The sequence below is a fragment of the Apis dorsata genome, unplaced genomic scaffold, assembly GCF_000469605.1.
Source record: "Apis dorsata unplaced genomic scaffold, Apis dorsata 1.3 scaffold_198, whole genome shotgun sequence".
In the NCBI taxonomy this organism is placed as follows: Eukaryota; Metazoa; Arthropoda; class Insecta; order Hymenoptera; family Apidae; genus Apis; species Apis dorsata.
The window spans coordinates 73,595-84,538 of NW_006263482.1; the positions used below are offsets into that span (position 1 = coordinate 73,595).

Here is a 10,944-nt window from a genome sequence, read left to right on the forward strand (position 1 = left end):
AATTATATTCATAGATCTTTTAACCATTAAAAATAATAAATTCATATATAAATGAATTATTAATTAAAAATTAAAAATTATGATTAAAATCATTTTAATATTAAAACCATATGGAAATTGCAAGCATTTATTATTTTTATTTTTTTATCAACTTTTGATTGTTAATTAGATATTAAAATTCGTTTTTTAAGAAAATAAATTTTGTAGAATAAATATAGATAAGAAAAACAAATGGAGGAAGATAAAGATAAAATAAAAATATCGAAATTAGCGCCATCTTCAAAATACTGTAAATGGAACACAAAAAAAATTTAAAAAAATAGAACAAAAATAGAAATAGAATAAGAATTAATTTTTTCAACAAAGATATCTTTTCCAAAACATTTAAGAGATGACATTGATCTTGAATTCTTACTTTATTGCTTTTTAAAAGATGTCTTTGGTACAAAAAATTTCTCGAAAGATGGCACTGGTGATCAATTCTTATTCTATTTTCTTATCTTTTCTTTATATATTTCATTTGCAATATTTAATATCTCTATTTTGGAAAAAGAATAGACAAAATAAAAATACTAGATCAGCTTCATTTCTTGAACAATTTTAAAATTTCTTTGATGACATTTCTAAAATGACACTAATAATTTTTATCCTATTTCTATTCTTCTCTCATTTTTATAATTGCTCACATGACAGATGAAATACGAAATTCTAATTAAATATATTTTTATTCTTCTTTTAAGATTATTTTAATCTTTAAAAAATATAAGTATTACATTTTCGATTTTACAATATATGGGAAACACTGTACAAGATACAGTCAAGACTCCTAATCTATAGAAAATACATCAAATATATATATATATATGTGTATTTGCAAATCTATTCAAACTGTTGTCATATGCAGATGGCGTAATAGTAAATAATCAAAGTTATTAAACAGAACATACAAAAGATATATACTTATTTTAAACTTTAAGTAAATGTTTATTTAAACATATTGTTAAACAAATATGTCATTAGCAGATGAATTATTAGCAGATCTTGAAGAAAATGATAGCGATCGTATTGCAGAAGAACCAGAACCGGATTTTATTCCGACTTCTGTTTCTAAAACTATCGAAGAAGGTTAACCTTTTTCAATACTTTATATATTTTATAATAATACAGTTATTTATTATTTTCTATAATAATATAATAATATAATTAATTAATAAAAATAGTTAAATATTAAATATTATTTTATTATTTTTTAATTCAATTGCAGAAATAAAAGTAGCATCTGTAAGAGAATTGGCAAAACTTCGTGATTCCATTCAATTACAAAAAGTAATGTCTCAAATAGAAAAATACAGCAAAATTCCTAGAAAATCAGCAGATATCATTGGACCTGTTGAATCCGATCCAGAATATCAACTTATTGTTGAAGCTAATAATATGGCTGTAGATATTGACGATGAAATAGGTATAATAAAAGCATTTTTTTAATGATTATTTAATATAATATAATACATATATAATTTATATTTTTTAGCTACTATACATCGATTTACAAGAGATAAGTATTCTAAAAGATTTCCAGAATTGGAATCTTTAGTTGTTGGTCCATTGGAATATGTAATGACAGTTAGAGAACTGGGAAATGATTTAGATAGAGCAAAGAACAATGAAACATTACAACAATTTCTTACTCAAGCAACAATTATGGTTGTTTCAGTTACTGCTTCAACAACACAGGGGTAAGATTTATATGATAGGAGTATGATAAATTTAAAGATATAAGTAATTGAATAAAAGTTTCCAATGTTTTAAATTATAAAATTATTTTACTTTAGACAATTATTAACAGAAGAAGAAAAGGAGGCTATTTGTGAGGCTTGTGATATGGCAGTAGAATTGAATAATTGCAAATTAAAAATATTTGAATATGTTGAAAGTAGAATGGCATTTATTGCACCAAATCTTTCAATAATAGTGGGTGCATCTACAGCAGCAAAAATTATGGGTATTATATTATTGAATAAATATACTTTTTTCAGTAGTGAAAAATTTCATTAAACTTGTATTAATATATTATCTTTTATTCTAGGTGTTGCAGGAGGATTAACAAAACTTTCAAAAATGCCAGCTTGCAATGTTCTAGTTTTGGGATCTCAAAAAACCACATTATCTGGATTTTCTCAAGTAGCGACTCTTCCTCATACTGGATTTATATATTATTCTGACATCGTACAAGAAACACCACCAGTAAGTTGATATTAAAGATAATAATAAACGTTTATTAAACGTTTTTCAAATATTTTTTATTGTTATTTATTATTTATTTTTTTAGGATTTACGAAGAAAGGCGGCAAGACTTGTAGCAGCGAAAAGTATGTTAGCTGCTCGAGTTGATGCGTGTCATGAAAGTACAGACGGCCATATCGGTCAAATGTTCCGCGAAGAGATTGAGAAAAAACTTGATAAGCTTCAAGAACCACCTCCTGTAAAATTTGTAAAACCTTTACCAAAACCTATTGATCCAGGACGTAAGAAACGTGGTGGTAAACGTGTAAGAAAAATGAAAGAACGTTATGCTATTACTGAATTCAGGAAACATGCAAATAGAATGAATTTTGCCGATGTAAGCACTTTAATTTTTTTGTCAATCGCATTTTATGTTTATATATATAATATTTATTGAGATTCTATTGGTTTTATAGATTGAAAATGATGCCTATCAAGAAGATCTTGGTTATTCACGAGGAACAATTGGCAAAGCAGGAACGGGTCGTATCCGATTACCGCAAATTGATGAAAAAACAAAAGTACGAATATCAAAAACACTTCAAAAAAATTTACAAAAACAGCAACAATGGGGTGGTAGTACAACGGTTAAGAAACAAGTTTCCGGTACAGCATCAAGTGTTGCATTTACTCCATTACAGGTAACAAAAATTATAAATAATAATTAAAATAATAATAATATAATAAATTTCCGCAATTAATAGTTTTTGACATTAAACGAAATACATATTTATATTCTTATTTTTTCTTTTCTTATCTTATAGGGCTTAGAAATTGTAAATCCACAAGCAGCAGAAAAGAAAGTAAATGAAGCTAATGCTAAATATTTTTCAAATACAGCTGGATTTTTAAAAGTGAAAAAGACATGATAAAATTGTACATAATGTAAAGTATAATATATCATTAATTAAGTAAATTTTAACTATACATATACATATATATTTGCTTTTATAAAAGTTATACACGTTTTATTTATATATATTAATGTATTCTTATATTATTGAAATAATAATGAAATAATAATTATTATAATATGCATTAGTATTAACTTTACTACAAATTAATTTTCTTAATGTATCAAAAAATATTTTAAAAAACTATAAAATATATATATATATATTTTTATATTTCTTTGCTTTTAATATTAATATTAAAAATAAAAACTGATTATATTTATCCAAGTATAATATGATTAAAAAAACTTTATATTACTATGTGGATAACTTTTTTAAAGCGTAATTAATACATTTACAATTTACAATTTACATTTACAATTTCTTTCAATCTTTTGTAAAAATTATTAATCATCAAAAAAGAAATTGATATTGACAATATTGCAACAATATCCGTTAATCAAAAATTGAATGGATATTTATAATAAAAATATGTAGTAAAAATATATTGCTTAATAAGAATGTAACCGAAAACAAGTATGTCATCGTAAGTTTACGTCTATATACGCAGATAAGTTACAAATATGATAGATGACAGACGACCTGGTAGTGAACTGATCGTAAAAATAAACAGTGCGAAAGACGTGGTAACTGAAGTGAAAAGGGACGTTGTCGTGTAAGAAACTTAGAGAAAGAAAGATAGCTATACACATGTGAGACGCATGGGAGAACGAGAGATATGGTCGTGGTAGCAAAAGATAAGACAAGGATAGAAAGAGCACCGGGTGGAACGAACGGCAAACCAGAACTGGGTGTCGTAAGGTAATCGTTGAATGCTTTGAGTATTCGTGTGTGTTCTGACTTCGGTTCTCATCTTCTCTCAAGAATGCATATATTATGCGAAGTTCCACGTTGATCATGTTCCACCCAACGTTACGCGGGAAATGTGATTGTGTTTTTATTGTGATAAGGAAAATATAAAAAAATATTGTTGTGACAAGGTGAATCTATATTCTTGTTGTGGATCTATCAAAATAACCGCCAGCGAAGGAATAGGTCCTGTCGATCATTATGGCGAGTTTTAAAGATTTAAAGGATGATTGGTTGACATTATGTCAGGATTGTACTGATTGTTGGACACCTTCCGGTAAGTCTTTACTTTTTTTTTTAATTTATCATGATTATTAATTTCGAATTAAAAATACATCTCGAATAATTTTAAAATAAATAACAAAAAGAAATCGTTCCCAAAATATTTACAAAATTTTTCAATATTTGACCTTGACTGGCAAAATTTATTTCATTATTAATAGAATTATTATAAAATAATATAAATAATAATAAATAATAATATGATAATTAATATAAGCAAATATTATCGATGTTATTGCTATGATAAACATTGTCAAAGTGTTCAAATATTTTTATATTTCTGATTGTATATATTTTTTACATAGAAATCCTTTTCTTTGATCTAATTTAAAGTTTGAGTAGTAAGATGTCGTTATTATATTATATCTTTGCATGATTTATATACATATATGATCACAAACTTAAGAAAAAAAAAAAAGTGAAAGTAAAAATTTTTAATTTATTTCATGTAAAAGATATTTCATATAAACAGTATGTTTTTTCTACAAATAAAAATTTCAACAAATATATATACATATGCACACATAAAAATATATGATTTTATATTATTTCGATATTATTTCGAGTAGTGTAAAAATAATATACGAATATTACTCTATTTTGATTACTCATTAATTGATTACTCATTAATTGATTACTCATTAATTCTCACATAAAATTTTTCTACATAATTTATATCAAGATATCAATACATAATAAAATCATGAAATACTTATTTATAGATAAATATTCGCGGTTAGATATTTTCTATATCAACTATAATCTGCAATTAATTGGCTAAATAGCGGTAATGTATATAGTTATACAATCTTGTATTACATTTCTAATCTAATATAATGTTCCATGATTATTATCAATGGAATTATGATAAGTTTTCAATTAAATTTAAATTCATTGCATAAATATATTTCATGAATTTTTATTTCGTAATATTTATTTTTTTAATTCGTAATTTCAATATAAATAATAATTCAGCAGAATTATGCATTATAAATAAAAATTCACAAACATTTGAATATTATTATAATACTATTTTTTTTCAATGATATTCAGAAGGCATATAACATAAGTATAAATGCATTTATATTTAAAAAAAAACAACGAGAAAATGTATGTGTTTGATTACACGATTGAAGAAAAAAAAAATTGATATATATTAATACTTTTGAAAATTTATTAATTCTATTATTCTATTAATCAAGAATGCCAATCATAAAACTTAGTTTTCTGTATTGAATTTCGATTAATTAATATACGAATATCTAACTTAATAAATTTAACGTATGAACGAATTTAATTAAATAAAACAGAATAGTGAAAAAAATAAATGCTTAATTTTTTAATAATATGCAAGAGTTTTTATCTTTTATTTGAAATAGTATTAAATCATAGCATGACGCAATGGTATTTAATTTCGATGAAGTAATGAAACTTGAACTATGTTCAATACGCAGAGTTCACAGGTATTTTGTATTTTATGTTGCTGTCTAACGCGTGATTATGTAACAAAATAAGGTGTATTAGTTATGCGAATACTTTCTCGCATCAGCAATTCGCAATTCTATGCAACATTATACGAGAAAGCGATGAGATACCGCTTCCCGCGGTAAAGAGCACAATTTTTTCCTCCCTGCAAGTTTTCGATTAACAAAATTGTTTTGTCAAGAAAATTTTCACGCGAGTGAAAGTTTATGACTAAATGATATTTGTTTAACTTGTTTTATTAATGATGCCCACAAAAAAGAACAATAATTTTTTATTTTAAGTCAATCTTAATTGACTTATTGTTATTGATGCGAAATTTTTGAAACGGTTATATTTTTCTTTACATATATAAAAGCAATATTATTACATAATAAATTTTATTATATATAAATATTTCAATAATAATTAATTTAATTTAAAAATTGTTGAAAAGTAAACGATTAATTAAAGATCGAGACAACAATCCGAATGGAATATTATTTATATATGTATATAGTAAAAACCATTTGAAAAATTTCGCGGACGCGTGAATTATCGATCACGTAACAAGTGAAATTTCGTATGTTCATGCTACGTATGCGCATGCGTATATGTATGTAACTTTCATTAACGTATTCTCTAATAAAATTTGATCGATCGATGAATGAAATTTTATTGATCTATATTCGTAATCTTTCAATATATATGCAATCCTGATTTCTATTAATAGATTTAAAAAATTCTTTTCCCAAAAATTCTTTAAGGAGATTAAATTTTTTTTTTTTGAAGTGATTTTTTCTTAATGATACCCAAGTTTCTATACAGGTTATAAAAAAAATTTAACTTTAATTAAGAATAATATATTAAAAATATTTGCATTTAGTTTTTTTGTGAAAAAGAATTGAGATTTCTTGATGTCGTATTTCTTTAAAGATGAAAAAAAATTAATCATTCTGAATTTTTATATTTGAATTATAATTCATATAAATAATAATTTGTAATATCTTGAGTTATTTCGATCATGTGCTTTAGGGAAATACCATATAAATTTTCATGCTACGAAAGAATTCCTTATCAACGTGACAGGCATTTTTTATGTACTATGCACTAAAAATTATAATCATTCTTTTGTGATCTCGATCGATTTCTTATTTATTACAAACTGATATTTTGAAAAATTGTTTATTAAATTAGAATTCAATTTTAAGCGATATTTTAATTAAATTGTATAACCTAACCTAGTTTTCATTTTCGAAAATTTAGTTTCAACAAAAACATTAATGATAAAAAAAAAATAAATAATAGAATATCGAGATATGGTATGTATTATGCAAATAAATCAAAATATTTTTAAATGTAAATCGTTGTGTTATAATATTTTATCAAATAAATTAATTTGATCGAATAAATATATATTACTTACTTATGATGTAATAATAGACAAGAAATTTTTAATAACATTACACAAATTTTTCGTTTTATTAATTTCTCGTATCGATTTATATGATTAAATATCATTATTGACTAAATATCATTTATAAATATTGCACCATGTACATGTAAATAATAATAAAGAAAATAATAATGAAAAAAATTATAGTTGAATAAAACAAACTATAAAATAAAGCAGACAATAATTGAACATATATTTTAGGATATTAGCAACAATTATACATACTAATATATTTATAGTTAAAGATGAAATAAAACATAACATATAATATTATGTATATTATTCGTATAAAAATAGGTTAAGAAAAAATGATATGACTTTCTTTATTTCTCATTTGGAGGTTATGTTTTATTTAGATAATAATATGCGAAATTTATTGATATAATTAAAATGAATAATGTAAAACTTAAATTTGAGTATTAGAAAAATCTAGAATCATATAAATTTTGGTTAAATCACGAATTCTTGAGATTCATAAATTTTCCATTGTTAAATAAATATATTTTAGTTATATTTATAAAATTATATTTATAAGAATAAAAATAATATGAACATACATATATATTCTCATAAATTATCAATGACACATTACAATATAGAATTATTTTTTCTTCAAGAATCGATTACTTTTGCACAACATCTGTCTCGTATCTCGAACAACCTTTCTAACAATAACTAGAACAATCCTTTCGAAAGCCAAGGATCAATTTCAACGAAACAATGTTTCTATGATCAGTGATATCAATTCGTAAAAGGTGATACTGGTTGATTAAAAAGTATCAATTGCCCATTTTGATTAAGTTACGATATAACAGTTTCACGTTACTATTCCCGCGTCATTAATGATGCATCGACGAAGCACAATCGCGATTAGGTATTTCAGACCACTGTCAATTACAAATTGTAAAACCTGCCAATTATAAATGATAAAAGATATGCTTCTACGGTAAATTTATCATGAACGTATAAGAGATTCGTAGAAAAGTAGAACGTTTAACCAAATACATACACATATACAATATGCAATAAAATATTAAAAAAAACAAGAAATTCTAATTGTTGTTCAAATAAATTTAATATAATTTATTTCATCGTGTAATTTATATACGTTAAGCATATGTTAAGAAATTTTACAAATATATTGTCAAGAATTTAATTTATCACTAAATAATATTTTGCATCGAGAATTTATGATATTTTTTATATAATAATATTTTTTAAAATATAATATTATAATATAATTATATATACATTTTTTAATATACTCATGTTATTATCAAAATTGGACAAATGTTTTTTTGTTTTAATTCTTTCTCACATTTTATATATATTTAAAGCATTTAATCCAATTGCTCTAGGCGTACACGTGTGACTTCCATTGATGTGTTCGATTGCAACCGATAATTGCAAAAGAAAAAAAAAAAGAATTTGATCGACATAGCGTTTCGTATATTTATTCAATTACGCGTTCAGCACTAGAGGTTGCTCTCTCTTTTAAGTCGATCCTTGAATAGATTCTATCCATACGTTTGATCCAAGTAAGTACACCATATCCAATGCGGTGTTGGTTTGTGATTTCCTCGAGACTGTCTTTAATTGGAAAAGAAATTAGCTTCTTAGTATTTTCTTTTTCCAATAAATCAATGATCAATTATCAAGTAGTACATCGTAACGAGTGATCGAAAGATATGGGACATTATTGCCACCTTTAACCAAAAATTTGATTCTATCTGTTTCTTATTTGTGATTATTAAATTAATATTAAAAAAAAAATAATAGATTTACAAAAAATTTCTTATTCTTAATAAATTTATTTTAAATAAATTCGTGAACTATATTTGTTATATTTTAGGATATTAGCAACAATTATACATACTAATATATTTATAGTTATAGTTATAAATAATATAAAATAAAATAATAAAATAATATAAAATATTTGTTAAATAATATTGTTATATTGTTTAATTAAAATATTATTTAAATTAATATATAAAATTAATTTAAACAGGAAATAGATATATTTTTGTTATTTATATTGTTTAAAAGATTTTAAATATTGCGATTTTGAAATAAAACAAGCATGATTTATTTCTTATCTGATAACATTTTAAGTGTGTTTCGTTGTTCACCAGGGTATACACTAATTTTATTGTGAAGTACGATAAAAGGACTGATGGTCACAGTTGGGGAGAGTTGCAAAACTGATTGCCTCTTCCGTTTCTACGAACATCAATTGCCTCGATTTCACGCTGCAACCGATTCGATCTATCATCTAATGCTTATTAAACTTTGAGGTCATACAAACTCATCTCAGGCTGACCTTTCATCTTATTCGATCATTTTTTTAACTTTCTTAAAAAATTATAAAAGATTTATTTTATAATCGAAACTTTAATCCAATATTTATATCTAAATATTATTAATTTGATAATTCCAATTGCACGTATTATACGAATATTGTTACATTTTTTTTTATTTGAATTTTTATATATTTCACTTTATCCATGCGCATTTCGTATAAAGATGTATTTATGTCATTTTTTAAAATGTTATATTAAATATTATTATTTTATATTGCAATTTTTTGATCCAGTGAGAAATTAAATCAAGTTTAAAAAGTATATCTAATTGAGTTAAATAGTTGCATACATTAAAATATGCATAAATACAATACATTAATATCTATGGTCACCTACAACATAGAAAATGCACATGCGAAAGTAGCCCAAAGAAATTGATTTTCTTTTACTAATGACGCGATTCTTTTTACTAATAACCTAGTTTCTAGAAATTCACTGTTAGGAAACGTGTATTTTGCTCAACGAAACATAGAAACGCGTTTGGTAAAATGACATATTTCTAAGAAAAAAAAAAAAAAAAAAATGTTAATACAACGTATAATATTAATTTCTATTTCTATTCAAATAAATATGATCGTATTATGGGTATATGCATTTGTAATTAGTGATGTTAAATTGAAAAATTAAATTATAATCGACGAATATTTCATTCCTTAGTCTCCATTTGATCACACTGTTACCGCATAGATTAATTTAAATATAATCGTTTGATATTTTTCATTCGTCGAATCCGTTATGTTTTTTAAGAATAAAAGAAAAAAAAAAAAAAAAAAGAACAAGTTTTACCAGCGCTATTAGTTGTGGTAAAATTTTTTTCTAAACCGTCGATCGAGATGAGAAAACTCTTCAAGCATGATCCGTAGAGTCACGTTTGCGGAAGATTTATTGAACGACCACGCAAAATTTACGGAACTTCACCAAGTAGGCTGAGGAAGGAATGAAAACCTTTCGATTCTATTTGTAAACTATGATACATGAAGAAGTTATTGACGATACGACGAAAGAGGTACCAGATGCCGTGTACTTTCGCTCCATTTAAAAGTTAATGTGATTATACGCGAAAGATATAATCAGATATACGAGCAAGGAAATTACGTATGATAATTCGTGTGATCTCATGTGTCACCTACTTTCACGCTGCTCCTCTGCATTCCTATCGATCACATTTGCGTGGAAATCAAGTATACATTCGTATATTTCATAAAAAAAAAAAAATCAAATTTCAGCATCGATGTATTTTTCATATATATCGATATTAAAAAATGCGAAAAAATTACGAAAGTTGATGTAAACATGTAATTTAATCTTGTTTTCGAGTTACATATATATATATATA

The 10,944-nt window shown here is 24.3% G+C and overlaps 2 protein-coding genes across 2 annotated transcripts in view; both read left to right on the forward strand.

Annotated features, from left to right (window-relative positions):
* The first annotated feature begins 899 nt into the window (after positions 1-899).
* LOC102672392 (U4/U6 small nuclear ribonucleoprotein Prp31) lies at positions 900-3,319 on the forward strand. The gene is made up of 8 exons (XM_006614801.1): positions 900-1,125; positions 1,265-1,462; positions 1,532-1,736; positions 1,833-2,002; positions 2,087-2,244; positions 2,330-2,620; positions 2,700-2,924; positions 3,048-3,319. Exons 1-8 carry the CDS (start codon positions 1,011-1,013, stop codon positions 3,150-3,152), a joined length of 1,467 nt encoding a protein of 488 aa, XP_006614864.1. The 5' UTR covers positions 900-1,010; the 3' UTR covers positions 3,153-3,319.
* Positions 3,320-3,724: 405 nt separating this feature from the next.
* LOC102673060 (cerebellar degeneration-related protein 2-like) overlaps positions 3,725-10,944 on the forward strand; it is a 50,903-nt gene continuing 43,683 nt past the window's right edge. The window contains exon 1 of the mRNA XM_006614809.2: positions 3,725-4,323. Within this exon, the coding sequence (XP_006614872.1) occupies positions 4,248-4,323 (76 nt within the window). The 5' untranslated portion in view covers positions 3,725-4,247. The remainder of the gene's footprint in view (positions 4,324-10,944) is intronic.